Source organism: Prionailurus bengalensis, chromosome A1, assembly GCF_016509475.1.
Source record: "Prionailurus bengalensis isolate Pbe53 chromosome A1, Fcat_Pben_1.1_paternal_pri, whole genome shotgun sequence".
NCBI classification, from domain to species: Eukaryota; Metazoa; Chordata; class Mammalia; order Carnivora; family Felidae; genus Prionailurus; species Prionailurus bengalensis.
In genome coordinates, this window is record NC_057343.1 from 194,572,054 (window position 1) to 194,590,172 (window position 18,119).

Below are 18,119 nucleotides of genomic sequence, written 5' to 3' on the forward strand. Positions count from 1 at the left end.
TTTGTGGCTGTAAATCCCTACCCCTTCTTCAAGATGGCTCCTAAATGCCTGTACCCCAAAGCCCTGTACCCACAGAGCCTTGTGTCTTAGATGCCTCATCTCTTCTAATATCATAATGACTCGTTGAGGTAGATATTATTCTCCTGACTCTATAGATGAGAAAATGGTGTGAAAGAGGCTAAGGGCCAGAGAACAAGTAAAGGACAGAGCCAGGGTCTGGCCCTAGGTTTGTATGACCCTAGGCTTGTGTTTCTAAGCTCTCTGCTCCTCTGCCTTCACTCGCTGCCTCTGGCCATAAGACCTCTCCATCACCTCCACTCTCACTTCACATTTTCTCTCTCCTGGCACTGTTAAATAGACCACCTGTTCCAGTAATCATTCCCCATATACCATCTCCTTATTCATCAAGGTTTCAAGGAGAGGACATAAAAGGGCATCAGGTCTGGACCTTGTCCCGAGGCCGATACTAATCAATTACTAATTAGACTGCAAGTATGTGTGGGAACAGGGAAGGAACTGAATGTCATATCCTTTGCAGCCCTCAGAGAAGTTGGCACAGACTGGCATACGTAAGGGGTCTGATTCAGTGCAAGAGCTTTGAAGTTATTACAAATATAGAATTGTAGATTTCTCAAGAATTTGTAAGAAGCTGAGAAATGCTCTGAGTTTCCCTGACTTGTACTATGCTAAGCAGTTGCTCTGGTTGACTATAATCACATGCTCTTTAATGAGGATATTTTAATGACAGTAGTGGTTCCCTTTTGTGAAGGTGCTCTAGGACAAGGGATATTCCTACCCTGAAGAACTCCTTAGTGGACCCTGCTTCCAGTGTGCCGTAAGCGATTTCCGTCTGTTTCGCTAGGTCCTCAGCACTCTCGATGGGAGACACCATCCTCTCCACGGTCAAGAAGGCAGCCAGGTTGGCTGTGTATGAGGAGATGATGATCAAGGTGAAGAACCACCAGACACCACCAACGATGCGGCCAGACAGGGACCTGCAGGCCAAAGGGAAGAGGTGTCAGAAGCATTGACATCAACTGCATAAGGCCATAGGGAAGGGCCAAGGGCCAGCCTAAGCCCCGTCAGCAGAGCTGTCAAGCCCTATTGCACCCTTCTCCTCTGTCAGCTAGATGTGATAATTCAAATGTCAGAGAGATTCATGTTGGCATTTTATTCCTTATTACAAGATAAGGACTTGTGTGGTTGCTGTCCTTCATGGGTGATAAAATCCCACAGGCATATATTCACACCACCTTTGCACATACATATACATCAAGACATGTGCCAACAAAGACAGATATGTCAACACTTGACCACAAAATCACAAATATGTACAAACATTATCTATCTATCTATCTATCTATCTATCTATCTATCTATCTATCAATCATCTATCTGTCTTACAAACATCATTTTAAATGCAGTTACATATACACCAAATGTTTGTGCACACACATATGAATTGCAAATGCATTTACACACATGATGCACACGTTTGACCATGTTCAGAAATGTTTCCAGATTGCCTTCTCATTACTCTTCTTTTGGCCTTCAAAGGCCACCAAAGTAATGGATCAGAAGGAAAGGAAGGGAGAATGTATTGGAGGCAGAATGTGAACAGCTGTACTTCGGCCACTTTGGGGAAATGTCACTGTTGAGGGCAAGTACAGTTCTTCCCCCTACCACAGGGAAAGAGTTTGGCTGAAATAAAAGACAAAGCATATTTTGTACTGGATCCAAACAGCAACTATGACAATCACAAATGAGGTGAGAAATTGTTCCTTGATGTTCTTAAAGTCCTAGACGCCTCTCTTATGCCCAACAATGAAGAGAGACATGACTAGTCAAGAATTCTATGATCTTTCAGATTTGGCTAGGAGGTTTCCAGTTCTAGAATATTTTTCCAAAGATATTACAAACTGATGTTGATGTCATATGATGTGGTATGGTGGACATACAGGGCATCAAATCATACTGAATCATACAGTGATAAAGTTGCTTGCATTCTATTTTTCTTTCCATCCAGCTTGATTTGTTAAGTAAGTGTCATCCTGGCACTACTATAATTGTACATCCTTTCTAACATGTGCCTTGACAGCCTTAAGCTCAGAGCTTTCAGTAGGTGACAGTGCTTAACTAAAACTTAATACTTAAGCACCAAAGAAATCACCAATACAACCTATAAGTTTTACAGATAAATTCGAGTCTCATATCACACTGACTCAGGAGCAGAACCCAGGCCTGCTAGCTTGCTTGATTGTTCCACAATCCTCTGAAAACCCTACCCGACCTTCTCTGTGTTATTCCCATGTTCCTGTGTGTCCCACTTTGTTTGCATGTCTTACAGGCTCCTTTTGATTCTAGGCAGACAGTGCTCACTTCAAAAAATTCAGCAAATATTTGTTGTTGCTTGCTATATGGAAAATAATGTTCTTAGATGCTTCCTATTAAAAGAGGAAATAAGAGGAAATTTGTTCAAAGGAATGAGATCAGGAGAGTGGAGCAAAGCTATGCCCTGTGAAGAATGGCTGCAGGAGGAGGGAACCAGAAAAAGAGACTTGGAGAGATGTGTTCCCTGAAGGATTGATAGGAGGTTGCTGCCATGAGACCCAATTTAGGAGCATTTGGTACAAGTGTTTTAGCAATACAAGGAGTGGGTATTTGATAGGTAGGGTGGTGCAACAATTAGTTGGCTATTCTGAGGGTGAGAGTGGGTTTCCCTATTTCTGAAGATGTTCACTTGGTGGACCATTCACAAAGAAGCTGTGTTCGTGCCTACTCTTAGTCCCCAGGGTACGACGTGCTGGAGACATGTCTACACAGAGGGTCATATATTACACAGGGCCAGCTTTCTCTCTAACTCCTCCCATCTCTCCCTTTCTGTGATTTGAAATGATAACTAGGTAGACCAGGATGCATGGCTTCCATTGGGCAGTCAAGCAAAATGAGATACAAAGAGGCAAACTTATTCTCTCCATGCCCTAGGGGTAGTACACATATGTACTCAAAATCACAGGATCTTCTTTTCACCTTAGGAGGTGGCAAATATCAGTGTCCTGGGGCTGTGTGAAGATGCTACTCTTTTCCCAACTCTGGGTGACCACAGTAGCATCTAAACTAGACTTCCCTCCATGCAGCCCCTCCTTCCACTCCTCTGCTGAATCAGTTTGAGTGGTCTTTTTAAAAACGTGAATTGTATTATATTGCTTCTTTGCTTAAAATCCATGAAAGCCTTTCTCTTACACTTGGAATAAAATTCAAACTCCTTGGTGACCATCAAGATCCCATGTGGTCTGGCCCCTGGCCTGCTCGCCAGTGTGTCCACAACATGCTTTCTGTACTCTGGTCACACTGGGCTTTGTTTGGTTCTTTCTATTCAAAAGTCTCATACCCTTATCACATGCCACTCTTGCCCCCACTCCCACCCCCATCATTGTTTCAACCCTATTCATCCTTCAGACCTCAACACACCTAGCACTTTTTCAGCATTCAGGCTTAAGAATCTCAGAGCCTCATGTAGCTCACATTGTCATTGAAATTGGATCTCTGTGTGTTTGTTGACTATCATTCCCCTAGATCATAAGCTCCATGAGAGTAAAGAATCTTATAGCACCTAGCACAGAGTGGGCCTCAATAACAAGTGAATGCATGAATATCACCTCTCTCATAACCTGCCAATTCTATTCACATTGGATTCTAGAGACCAGGAATATTTTTCAGGGCCAGGAGAATTCAAACTTGCTTATAGCCCAGGATGTCTGGAGTAACAGCCTCAAACCAAGTGTTCAGGATGGCTATTTCCCTTTCCAACATTACTGAACTGAGAGACCCAGCTAAAGTATCCCAAGTTGGGGATCATCTAGTGAAACTCAAAACCCTCCCAAGAAAGTTCCAAGTCAATGGATCCTTCTTCCCTGTTCTTCTTTAATTAATATTCATCTACTAGGCATTGAGAGCAGCTTACCCTGCACACTATTTCCCACATCCCCACCTATTTAATAAAGATACCAAAGAAGGAGTCTGTTGTTTAACAGCCAGTAAGTGTCATCTGTAGCATAACTGGAAGGTTGGGGGAAGAGGCTCCTCAAAATGTGACATGATTCCAATGCTTCATTTGCATCTGATCCATGTGATAGGAACCTGAGTGTAACACACCATCCTTCTTCAGTTCAGACCTGGTACAGGCTAAGCTGGGCCTCTGTCTAAGAACTCTGCATTTTCCCAGTTCCATACCAAAAGTAGGGAGATGGAGTTATTGGAGGCCAAGACTGGGAATGAGTGTCTTTGCTCTTTCACTGACCAGCCCCATAACCTTAGCAAGTTGCCTGCCCAGCTGGGCCTCCGTCTTCTCTTCTGTGTAATGGGTGAGACTAACTCTATGTCATGGTGAGAAACCAAAACTTTCAGAACTAGACTTAGTTGATTCTTTTCCTTTAACTGATACAAGTTATTGGAATTAAAATAGCACAGAGAAAAGCACTTTGAAAAGTGCTGTTGAAACATGAGGCATTATTTTTGTGATAATTATTCTCCTAGGGAGCTATAGGATAAATTCCTTAATAGGGAAGAACAACTGTTATCTGGCCCGTGGAGGTATGCCTCATCACCTGAATTTTATTAGTCTTATAACTTGGCACAGCTCTTCCCTAAAGTCCCTAAGCCACTGAGGAATCCCTATGTTCCTCTAGAATTGGTCACAACTTATATGGCTTGTTGGGCTCTTTATCTTAATCATCATTTACAGTACTATGAAATGGATGGGAGAGGGATGAATATCCCCATTTTACAGATGAAAGATCTGCAGTTACATGACATAAGGTGACTTATCCAGGGTCATGTAGTGAGCCATTGGCAAATCTAGGACTAGGAACCAGGACTTCATATTTCTTGTCCAGAAGTCTACCCACTGTAGAACATTACCTCCTTCACCAGATTCTGATTCATTTGTAGATGAGCACAGACTTCCTCAACCCATGTCATCTCCCTGATGTTGGATCACAGCCATGATTCACTTCTTATAAAGCTCAGTGGGACATTTGGGAGCTACAGAAAGGAGTCTGACCACCAGCATCTCCAGAGAATTGGAAACCTATTTGTATTTGTTTTCTACCACTGCATAACAAATCACCACAAACTTAGTGTCTTCTAACAGCACTCATTCATTGTCTCATAGTTCCGTAGATCAGAAGTCTGGGTTGGGGTATCTAGATTCTCCACTAAGGTCTCACCAAGCTGAAATCATGGTATTGGCTGGGGCTATGGTTCTTATCTGGAGTTCGGGTTGAACAACCTCACTGGTTGTTTGCAGTATTCACCTCCCTGTGGTCATGGGACCAAAGTCATTGTTTTCTGGCTGGCTGTCCACCCGAAGCTGTCTCAGCTTCTAGAGGTTGCCAGCATTCTGCATCACCTGTCTCCTCTATCTTCAAGCCAGCAATAGTGTAGCAATCCCTCTTATACTTTGAACCTCTCTGACTTCCACTAGTTGGAGAAAACTCTCTTTTTCTAAAGGGCTCATCTGTTTGGGTCAGGTCCACCTGGAAAAATCTCTGTACCTTAAAATCAACTGATTTGGGACTTTAAACTATACCTATAAAATCTCTTCACAGTAGTACCTAATTAGTGTTTGAATGACCAAGGGATAGGTATCTTTAGAAATGTGTGCCATACTATTTATCCATTCATTTTATAAACATTACTTATATGGCAGGCACTGTTAGGCATTGCAGAGATAAAAGTGAATACACCATGGGGTGCCTGGCTGCCTCAGTTGGTTGAGTGTCTAGATTTCAGCTGAGGTCATGATATCATGGTTCATGGGATCAAACCCTGCATCAGGCTCTGAACTGACAGCACGGAGCCTGCTTGGGATTCTCTCTCTCCCTCTCTCTGTCCCTTCCCTGCTGATGCATGTGCTCTCTCTCTCTCTCTCTCTCTCTCTCAAAATAAATAAATACACTTAAAAAAAAGTGAGTACACAATAGTCTCTGCCTTCCATGCAGAAGATGGGAGGGCAGTGTAGCCTAGTGATTAAAACACAGGCTGTGGGGTCCAATACCCTGATTCTCTGCCAAATGTTTAGCACAGTGTTTGAAGCATAGTAAGCACTCAGTAGAACTATCACCATCTTATATTAATGTCATAAATGGTAATTATAGTACTATCTTAATTATGTGACAAGTAAGAAAGTAGTACTAAGGGGACACAGAAAGACTTGATAATTACTCTGCTGGCAGGTGTCAGGGACAGTTATCAGAGGAAGAGAAACTTGTGCTTGGCTTTGGAGTATAAGTAAGAGACTGTTAAGCAGAATAGGTACAGTAGTAGGAGAAGGCTCAGTAGCTAGAGGTAAAAAGAGGAGGTGAGTGGATTATCTCTTCTTCAACTCCCCAGTCATTGCAAGCAGAGCTCTAAGCAACCCCTTCTGCTCCCCATCACACCATAATCCTTCTCCTATTACAATTCTAACCATGCTGCTGTAGTGATTTTTTAAAGATGCTATAATGATTATTACTTATAGTATTATTGATGAACAGGGGTGATGCTTGGTTGAACTTGCTAAAACAGAGCCCATGGAAATTGGGAGGGGCAGGCTGCATGAAGAGATCAAAGTGACAGGGTCTGGTGATCCACGGGAGCAGGGGCTGTGGAAGAGGACAACGCTCAAATGGCAGTTCATGCCTACTGGGTGAATGGACTCTGACATGCTCTTGATGCTGGCTATAAGCTGTCTCTTCTTGTAAATGATGGTTTTTACTTTTGTTAATAAGACACTGCATATCTTATTAAATGTGATGCTAATAGAAGACAGTAAGGCTCTGATGTGATCATTCTCTGCTTCTGCTGGATATTTCCTGTCCTGTTCATGCATTAGGATTCACTGTAGGCCTTTAATTTTTTTTTTTTTTTTTTTTATAATCTCTCAGCTTAGATTTGTCATTCTAGACCAGGGATAGGCAAACGTTTTCTGTAAAAGTCCAGGTAGTAAATATTTCAGGTTTTGTGGGCTTCATGTACTACTCATCTCTGTTGTTGTAGTATGAAAACAGCCATAGACAATACATAAACATATGCACATGGCTGTATTAAAAAAATTAATCATAAAAACACACAGCAGGCTGGTTTTGGTCTGTGGGCCACAGTTTGCTGACTCCTGCCCTTAATCCTATTGTGAATGTCAGAGACTTTTGATTTAAGTGAGTATGCTACAGTAGTCAAGAAATATATTAACATCTATCTAGTTATTAGTCCCTCCAGGTAAACATCCAGATAAAATATTGCAATGATTCATTTGATAATGACTTTTGTGCTATCCTCAAGGAGAAAGTAGAGGGCATTGGTGAGGAGAATGGGCCCAGGGGTCAGATAAAGCAGGATGGAGTCTTGTCTCATTACTTACTGGTTGTATGACTTTGGGCAAGTCACTGAATCTCTTTGTGCTTGTTTCTTTACAAAATGAAGTAATTGTACTCATGGTGTTTTTAAGAATTAAACATGAAAATACAAATGAAGGATGTAGCACAGTGCCTGGCACAGAGTAAGCATTTCAGGATAGAAGTCTTCACATAGTGCAAGGAGCAATAGCCTGCTTGGAGGTAAGGGAGTAGATGCCATGGCCAGGGACTTTAGGAAATCAGATCCTTGAGACCAAAGTGGGGAATGGAAAGTCATTAAAAAGCAATCAACATTCGATCCTGTCAACCTACTCTCTGGGACCATTCTGACAAGGAGTTGGATATGGACATTCTTCTTCATTTCAAAAGCATTTCCTGTCATCCCCAAGAGGAAGGAGACGAAGGAACACTTCCTGTGTGCCTTCATTCAGCCAAGCTCAAGAGGTCACTGAGTTCAACCTATTTCCCTTTGTCATCTGCTTCCAATGGCTATTTTTAAAAAGTAATGAGGGGCGCCTGGGTGGCTCAGTCGGTTGAGAGTCCGACTTCAGCTCGGGTCATGATCTCACAGTTTGTGAGTTCGAGCCCCATGTCGGGCTCTGTGCTGACAGCTCAGAGCCTGGAGCCTGCTTCACATTCTGTGTCTCCCTCTCTTTCTGCCCCTTCCCTGCTCATGCTGTGTCTCTCTCTGTCTCAAAAATAAATAAACATTAAAAAATTTTTTTGAATAAAAAATAAAAAGTAATGAAAACATGGGTGTGAAGGCAGAAACTCAGATGGCCTGCCTGTAAATTAGTGGGAGAAACAAATGTCCATCTTGGCTAATTACTGAGCTGAGCTATGTTTGGAGAGAGGCTTACTGGGGATCAGGTATGAAGGTTCCCAGACGAGGGTAAATAGCTCTGGTCAAATGCAAGAATTTTATTCATGAGGCCACTTAATCTGAGACGCTATGTTTGGATGGCAAATCATCCATTTGTCACCAGCTGCAAATCACCCAGCACTTCCCTGGCACAGCAGAAGTGACTCGTTTTAATTTCCCCAGCTGCTGGCCACTGTGTTCTAACACTGTGGCAGCAGGGTGGGCCTTGGACTCCTGTGGTGAGTCCCAGGGGTGGGAAGCTGGGGGCTGGACAACAAGCTCTAAGTTTGCAGCACATGCAGAGCTATGTTTCAAAATGGAAAATTGTTTTCCATTTAGGTAGGCTACGGGAGTGTCGCACGGGTGCAGTTTGCAAAAGAATGGATGTAAATGAGTTCAGTTATTCTTAAAAATGTACTGATTCATTGGTTCACTCTGAGTATCAGTTTTCACACCTGAAAATGGGAATAATGATATCCATCTCATGGATGGTAAGAATTCCAGGAGTAAGTCATGTCTTGCACAGACAGAGCAGGGCTCGAGATGTCATCTGTAATAATGGTGATTATTCGATGATTTCTTCTAGAAACACTCCTCTTAGCTTCTAGGTCCATTCTTTCCTCAGTCTCCTCCTATCTCTCAGTTTACTCCTTCTTAGTCTTTTTGTTGTTGTTGGGTGTTCCTTTCTTCCCAATATTAAGCTCTTTCTATTCCCAAAGCTCAGGTCTCAGCCCTGTTACTATAACCGCCTACCATCTTGCCCCAGCTGACCTCCTCCAGTCCAAGTCCTTTATTCATAGATGCTGATCACTCCCAAATTTAAATCTCCAGTCCCTCTCCCAACCTTTAACATGGGTATCTAACTGCCTCCTTGACACCTCAAACCTGAAATATCTAACACAAAATTCTTAGTGAATGTCCACCAAAAAGCCCCAAATCAATACAACATTACTGACGAATTCTTCTCCTTCCTCATCTCAGGAAGTGACATAACTGTCCATCTGGCCGTTCAAACCTAATACCAGGGAGACATTTCTGCCTTGTCTCTTTATCTCACCCCCACATCCAGTCCCTCCCATCCAATCACGCCCATAGTTGCAGATAACATTCTCTGCACTAGATATCAATCAGTGTCACATTTCATTGCTGCTTCTCTGGTCCTTGTATAATCCATGTACACACAGCAGCCAGAAGATCTTTTAAAACTGTAAATAGAGTCATGTTGTTCCTCACCCCAGTTAAAATTTGTCACAGTAACATCCAAATGCTCTGCTGGGGTCAACCTGAGCTGGTCCATCTCCAACCTCATCTTGTACCACCTTTCCTATCATTGCCATGCCCCAGCCTCACTGGCCATCTTGCAGTTCCTAGAATACAGCAAATTCTTTCCCATCTCGGGACCTTTGCAACAGTTGTTTCCTCTGCCTGGAATTCACTTCTCTGCAATTGTCCCAAACATGCCTCTATCTATCCTTTAGATTTATGTTCATATGTCGCCTCCTCACAGACACCCCTCTAGGTATTGTCTTTGCCACCCATGTCTCTCTCACCTCATTTCCTTTTTTCATAGCACTTATCAAAGTCTGAAATGATCTTTCTATAAATTATGTATTTATCAATTGATTTATTCATTTATTATATGTCTTTCTCCACTAAAATGTAAATTCAGTGATGCCAGGGGTCTTATCTGTGTCATTCACTGCTATATCCCTGGTGCCTAGCACAGTGCCTGGCATAAAGCAGGTGCTCAATGAACATATACTGAATAAATTGAGTAATTACATGGTATTTATTGAGGACTGAATATATACAAAGCCTGATGAAAAATAACCAAGAAGTTTCTTCTCAAGTAAATCAATTTAACAGAATGAATGGGACCCACCAGAAGCAACTATGATGCCTGAGCTGTGGTGAACAGCATAAGGAGTCACTGACTAAGTGCTAAGGAAGTACGGAAGTAGGAAAAGCCATGCCTAACTGGGAAAAATCTGGAAAGGCAGCATGGAAAAGGGGCCATTGACAGGGCTATGCAGGGCAGGCTGGCTTTGAGCATTCTCAAATTTAAAGAAAGGTATTTCCTGGGGGCAGGGACAGCCTGTGCTCTGGTGTGGAGGTGGAATGAGAATGTAAACAAGCAAGAATTTCACTTTGCCCCAAACAGCCATTGTTCTATGGCCTTTGCATGGGGATCCTGCAGAAGATACTTGGCATCCATTTTTTTAGTCCTCACTGCTCTCTTCAGCCCAGGTAGACATATCTCCTTTTGACAAATGAGGAAACGGAGGTTCAGAGAGACAAAACAATTTAATTAAGGTCACCAAGCAGGTGATGGAGCTTGATTGTGAACCCAAATCCATCAAATTCCAATGGTGCTATTTCATTCGCTGGAAGTGGGTGTAGCTTGGACCAGGGCCAACCACTCTTCTCTTTCAAGGTTTACCTTCTCAGGTCCCAAACACCACTTGCCCACAGTTCCTAGACACAAAGGAATATTTGGCACCATACTGGTGTTAAAATGAGACTTCCTCCACATATATTTTTGGGTTTAAGTTCTTAGAAGAAGCCACTCTCTTTTTATAGCTAGCTGCCTGCTGGCTAGCCTATAATACCAAAACATATGGTTTCCCTATATCCAAAGCCCTCCCTAGAGCTCCTACTATCTGCTGATCCACCAGCTGGTTTCAGAAGTACGATGGGTTCCGAGGGCCTAGGTCCCTGCCTCAGGGTGCCAGATGTGGGCCTGGGTTGTCGTCTGTGGCTTAACATATCCAGTATTTGAAGTCCTTTGCGTTGGAGTGTTGTGGGTTTTTTTTTTTTAATATCAGCAAATGGGAGCAAAAATAACAATACATGCTTCTGCTTTAATTAATGTTTGGTTAGCTCCAGCACAAGGCATGTATTGAAAGGAGTTATTTTACTCAGAATAGCCAATTGAAAATCCTCTATTGCCAGGTATCTTTTCACCCTACCCAGTTCCCTGCACACTCAGACCCCACCTCCCACATACCCCCAGCCAACCTGGCAGGGCAGCCCCAGAGGCAGGGAATACGTGCTCATCCTCTTCTTACCCCAAGTCCCCCAGTCATTTCACCAAAGGGATAACACAGCCCTTTCTGGGACAGTGAAGAAAATTACTAAGTAGGAAATCAGAAACTGTATAGATCTCCTACTCTTGTCCCTGCCATTTATTAAGGATATGATTGGGCAAGTGATTTTACATAGCTGAGCCTCAGTCTCATCTATCTATGAAATGGGGACGATAACAGGAACAACCTAAAAGCACTGGGAGGATGATGTGTAATGGGCCTAGTGGGGTACCTGGACCCGAGTAGACACCTGGTGGAGGCAGCCACTACTATTCAGAAATGAGAGATAACGTGGAAGGAAATTTCAGTGTGCTGTGAAGTGGAAAAAAGCAGGTTATAAAGCAGGCTATACTATATGGATTCATTTTGAAAGAATTTAGTGTTCGTTTTTAAAAATTGAAGTAGAGTTGACACATAATGTTACATTAACTTCAGGTGTATGGCATAGCGATTCAAAAATTCTATGTTATGCAATGCTTACCACATGTGTAGCTCCCATCTGCCAGCATACAATGCTACTACAATACCATTGACTTTATCCCCTATGCTGCATTTTTCATTTCTATGACTTGTTCATTCCATAACTGCTGGAAGCCTGTATCTCCCACTCCCCTTCACCCATTTTGCCCATGCCCCTCCCCTCTGGCAGCCATAGGCTTATTTTCTGTATTCATGGGGCTGTTTCTGCTGTTTGTTCATCTGTTGCGATTCCACATATAAGCAAAATCCTACGGTATTTGTCTTTCTCTGACTTATTTCACTTAGCATAATACCCTCTAGGTTTACCCATGTTACAAAGCATAAGATCTCTTTCTTTTTTATGGTCGAGTAATATTTCACTGTATATATACTACTCCTTCTTTATCCATTCTATCTATCCATCCATCGGTGGACACTTAGGTTGCTCCCATACCTTGGCTATCATAAATAATGCTGAAAGAAAAATGGGGGTGCACGCATCTTTTTGAATTAGTGTTTTCCTATTCTTTGGGTACATAACCAGTAGTAGAATTACTGGATCATATGGTAACTCTGTTTTTAATTTTTTGAAAAACTGCCATGCTATCTTCCACAGTGGCTGCACCCATTTGCATTCTACCAATAGTGCACCAACATTCCTTTTCCTCTACATTCTTATCAACACTTGTTATTTCTTGTCTTTTTGATTTTAGCCATTCTGACATGTAGAAGGTATCTTGCTGTGGTTCTGATTTGTATTTTCCTGATGATCAGTGATGTTGAGCATCTTTTCATGTTTCTGTCGGTATATGGCCCCATTTGAAATCAACTTTGGAAGAGAGAAAGTGTCTGGAAGTAGGTAAACTAAGATATTACAGGAGTTATCCAAGTGGCTGGATTATAGGTTCTCTTTCTTTTCCTTTTACTATTTCTTTTTACTATTTCCTTTTACTATTTTCTGATTTTCTAAATGAATACCCACAATGGGTTTTTTTGGTTGTACTTATTTATTTATTTAATTTTTATTTTAGAGAGAGGAAGAGAGTGCAAGTTGGGGAGAGGGGTAGAGGGAGAGAGAGAGAGAGAGAGAGAGAGAGAGAGGGAATCTTATGTAGGCTCCACCCTCAGTGTGAAGCCTGACGTAGGGCTCCATCCTAGGACCCTGGGATCATGACCTGAATCAAAATCAAGAGTTCGGATGCTCAACTGACTGAGCCACCCAGGCACACTGCACCGACAACCCCCACCCCCACCCCCAATAGTGTTTATAATATGAAGAACACCTAGGACATACTGGTTAAAATTATGGGCTGTGAGATCAGACAATCTGGGTTCAAATCCCAGCATCTGCTCTACTGGCTGTGTGACCTTGGAGAAGTGGCTTGGCCTCTCTGAGTTCTGGCACACTCAACTGTAAAATGGAGATAGCAGCAATGCCTTCTCCTGTCAGTCTTTTAGTATTGTTGTTATTCTTTTATCACTAACTTGGTGACTGGTAAGGAGTCAGGAAGAGGGAAAAAGGGATCAGTATAGACAGGAAGTGAGAAAAGTCTCTCTGAGGAGTTAATTTTTAAGCTGAGAGCTGAAGGTTGAGAATGATCTAGATGTGTGACAGAATCTGAAGAACATTACAGACAGAGGAAATAGGAAGAGCAAAGGCTCTGAAGCAGGAAACGGCTTCATGTGTCCAAGGTAATTTGCAGTATAGGGGAGTATGGAGAATGAGGCAAGGACTAGATCAAGCAGAGCCTCTGAAGCCAGGGCATGGGCTTTGAATTTAAAATTTAGAAGTCCAGCTCCAAGTGCAACCTCCTCTGAGAAGCCTGCCTGCTGCTTCTTACCTTAACTTCTAATTGTTCTGAACTCTTCTACTTTTCCCCTCCATACCACTCCTTGCTATGCTCTTTTTCACTGTTGCCATAGATTATTAAATCATTGGAGAGATTTTAGAGCTCCTCATAATTCCCTAGAATGTAATACAGTCTCAATATTTGTTGAGTGAACATGGAACTCCATACGTAGGCAATTTGTAATGTTTTCCTCTGAGGTATCTATAGGGAAAATTATTTCTTGAGCTAATTAATAGCAAAAATATGATTACACAGGGAGTCATGTATTATACAAATTAATAAACTGATTTCAAAAACTTTAGAAGCACCCATTTTTGAGAAACTGGTATCTCAGATAAATCCATAATTCTTACATAGTTCTAAAATCATGTTCCCTCAGAATCTTTGCTCTGAAGAGTGATTGTCATAGAACAAATTATTGTATAAAGTTAAAATAATAAAACTGAGTTTCTTTAAAAATATCATATAACACTGATGTCCTCACAAATTTAGACAGACTCCCACTCTTAGTGAATCTCTGTCATAAGTTTACCTGAATTATTATAGATATGGAATACTAACTTTGGGTTTTTCCCCTTTTCCCTCAGGAATTCTCACCAGGGACATAAATGGAGATGCATTTGGTTATGGCCTTGCTCTGGGCCATGCATAAGTTGGAAGAGGCAGTAAGAAATATTCAACTTCATCCTTACCCTCAAGAGACTGGAAATGATCTACCTCAGTTGTCAAACAGACATGGCATTCTGCTCATCACCAGAATCTGGGCCCTGGCATCTACCTCTGTGCTTCTCATATGTTCAATGAGCATAGTATTATTTTTCCCATTATTCATGGGACGTGTAGTGGGCAGAATTCTAAGATGGCTCCAGGACCTCCATTTTCCTCTCTCTCCCACGTTATTCCTATGATCATGTCATATTCCATTGCAAAAGGGATTTTGCAAATGTAATTAAATTTACCTATCAGTTGAACTTAAGACAGGGACATTATCTAGGTGGCCCTAATATAATCTCATTAAGGTCTATAGAAGAAGAGACTTTCCTCCAGCTGGAAACAGAAGAAGTCTGACGTGGAAGGGAACTGATATGAGGTTGGTTCTCCATTGCTGTGTTGGAGGGGGCCAAGGGACAGGGATCTGAGAGTGGCCTCTGGAAGCTGAGAGGACTCCCTCCTAACAGCCAGCAAGCAAATGGGGATTTTGGTCCTATAATTGCAAAGAATTGAATTCAGATCATACCAGAAATGGATTTGGAAGAGGACCCTGAGTTCCAGATGAGAACTCAACTGATTAACACCTTCATTTCAGTCTTGTAAGAACTGGAGCAGAGAGAAAGTTACAGGATACTGGCCTTCTGCCCTACAGAACTGGGAGGTAATATATGTGTTATTTTCAACTATAAAGTGGTAATTTGTTAGACAGCATAGAAGACTAAAGTATAATTGTCTCTTTAAACCATCTCTTGTGGCAGCCACTTGAGGGTGATACAATAACTCCTTAACCCATTGTTCTGTTCTAGCCTCACGCTCCACTTTTCTCCTTTATGGTCTCTGGATGAAGTTGGTTATAAAGCTGGGAACAAAAGCCATATGCCAAGAACTAGGTGGTGACCTTGGATAAGCTACCTAACCACACTAAGCATGTTTCCTTACCTACAAAATAGGATGTGGTGTGCTGAAAACTGGTCCCCCAAATACATGATCCAATTTCTAGAACCTGTGAGTATGTTACATTGAAGGCAAGAGACACTTCTCAGATAGAATTAAGGTCAGGGACCTTAAAGCAGGGTGATTATCCAGGTGGACTCAATGTAATCATATTGGTCTTTAAAAGTAAAGAGTTGCTCAAAGAGATGAGGCAGAAAAAGAGCCAGGAGAGATTCAAGGTGTCAGATGACTTGGTCCTCCATTTCTGGTTTTGATAAAGAAAGAAGGCCATTGAACCAAGCAATGAGGGAGCTGGGAAGAGCCCTCAGCTCAAGCCCTTGTTTCCTCAGAAACAAGAGCCTTAGTCCAATAACCACAGGAATTCAAATTTGCTAACACCTTGAATAACCAAGGAAATGAATTTTGCCCTAGAGCCCCCAGAAAGGAACATGGCTCTGCCACAACCTTTATTTTAGCCCAGTTAAATTTATACCAGATTTCTGGCTTAACAGGGCTGTAAGAAAATAAATTTTTATTGTTTTTGACTGCGGTGTTTTGTTATGGCAGTAATGGAAACTGATATAGGGATGAAGAATAAATACATGTAAAGTATGCAGGACAGAGACCAGCATATAGTAAGTGCCTAATCTATGCTATTTTTTCCTCACTACTATTTTTATTAGTTATTAACTGCTCTGGCTACATTTACCTTCCCTATCCATTCTGAGTGCTTTCATTCTTGCATACCTTTTATTTTCTTGCTTCTCTCGTTCTCTTCCTTCCTTCCTTCCTTCCTTCCTTCCTTCCTTCCTTCCTTCCTTCCTTCCTTCCCTCCTTCCCTCTTTCTCTCTCTCTCTCTCTCTCATCTTTCTTTCTCTCTCCCTTTCTCTCTCTCTCTCTCTCTCTCTCTCTCTCTCTCTCTCTGTGACCCTTAGATATCCTTCCAAAATTCAAAATCCATCTCAGATGACATTATCTCCAAAAAGATTTTCCCAACTCTTTCAGACAGATGCAATCCCCTTTTGTCCCTTTGCTAGCTATTATATTATTTAAACTATAGGTTGTATGAAGGGCTTTATCTCTTTATTAAATTCTATATGCAGTGATATGTTATGATAACAAAAGATACCCAAATCCTTGCTAAAATAGCCCACATATATTTCCTTCTTTATAAAAAAAATCATTTCATTATGAAAAGAAGATTCAACATTGGATATACTCTCTTAAAATATTAAGTGTACAAAACAGTATTAACTAACAATGTTATACAGCTGATCTCTAGAACTTACTCATCTTGCTTCACTGAAACTTTATGCCCGTTGATTAATAAGTCCAGATTTTCCCCTCCCCTCAGCCACTGGCAGTTACCATTCAATTCTGTGTTTCTTTGTATCTATTAAGACACCTCATATAAATGGAATCATGCAACATTTGTCCTGTGACTAGCTTTTTTTCTCTCAGCACAATATCCTCAAGGTTCATGGCTATTGTCATATATTGCAGAATGTCCTCCACCCTTTTTAAGGATGCATAGTATTCTACTATATGTATATACCACATTTCCTTTGTTCATTCATCATTGATGGACACATAGGTTGTTCTGTATCTTGGCTATTGTGAAGAGTGCTGCAAAGAATATGAAAAGTGCTAATATCTCTTCCAGATCATGATTTCAATTCTTTGGAATAAATACCCAAAGGAAGATTGCTGAATAATATGGCAGTTCTACTTTTAATTTTTTGAGAAACTTCCATGTCATTTTCCATAGTGGCTACACCATTTTGAATTCCCACCAACAGCGTACAAGGGTCCCAATTTCTCCACACATCCTTGCCAACACTTGTTATATTACAGGTGAATTTCTTGTTCATCCCACATGTATACGGTGGGTTGGTTGGGGGCTCTTTTTCCCTCACCCTCCCTCTAGGGCCAAGACCAACAAAACAGCAGTTGTCTGGAACATCCCTAGTTTCACAGTGGCTCTTAAAGCTTTTTCCCAGTAGTGACACATGCCCCTTCTGCTCATATTTCATTGGCCAGTTGAAATAAAATGGCAGCACCTAGCATCAGTATGGAAAGAGACGAGTGATACTACTCTGTGCATAAGAGGAAGGGAGTTAGGTATATCTAGTGGCAGCATTCATGGCAACCACAAGTTCTCAACCCACTACAGCTCCCTAGTAAGAAGTTTTCCTTTCACAGTCACCTTTTCCTGACGAAGAGCTTGAGTCTCAGAAAAGATAGTGATTGGCCAGATATTTTCTAAGTGGCAGGGATGAAACTTGGATCCAACTGTCCTTGTTTCATCCCTGCTGCAACTCTGTCAAATGCTGATCTATACCTGACACTGGGCTGGGGACGCAGCAGATGACAATCTTGCCTCAGTGCCTGCCTTCATGCTTACTGTCCATTACTGTGCCCAGTTCTCCTTCCAGTCTTCCATACCTGCATCCTTTCTCTCTCTATGCCTCTTGTGTTACCTGTTTTTAGAGTTGTACTCCTCCACCCCTGCCCAACTAGATCATAAGCAACTAGAGGACAGGGGTAGGACCTTCAGCTTTGATTCCTTTACAACCCCTTATGTATTAGGCACTCAACAAATGTTCCTTGGATTGAACACAAAATTGAAAACAAAATTTACTTCAGATGCCAAACATTTGTTCTCTGCTTATATCCCCCTCTATGTTCCTAGGGCTAGTGTATTAATAGGGATTTGCATGTGCTTTGCTGGGTTATTATAGACAACACTAACTCTCTATCATCATATATTTGAAAAAGAAATTAATAAGAGCATCAACAATACACCTCATAAATCACTCTGAAA

At 41.7% G+C, this 18,119-nt stretch overlaps 1 protein-coding gene across 2 annotated transcripts in view; it reads right to left on the bottom strand.

Annotated features, from left to right (window-relative positions):
- GRIA1 (glutamate ionotropic receptor AMPA type subunit 1) overlaps positions 1 to 18,119 on the bottom strand; it is a 303,014-nt gene that overhangs the window by 44,320 nt on the left and 240,575 nt on the right. For both annotated transcript variants that reach the window (XM_043597761.1, XM_043597751.1), the window contains exon 12: positions 797 to 995. In XM_043597761.1, coding sequence (XP_043453696.1) covers positions 797 to 995 — 199 coding nt within the window. The remainder of the gene's footprint in view (positions 1 to 796; positions 996 to 18,119) is intronic.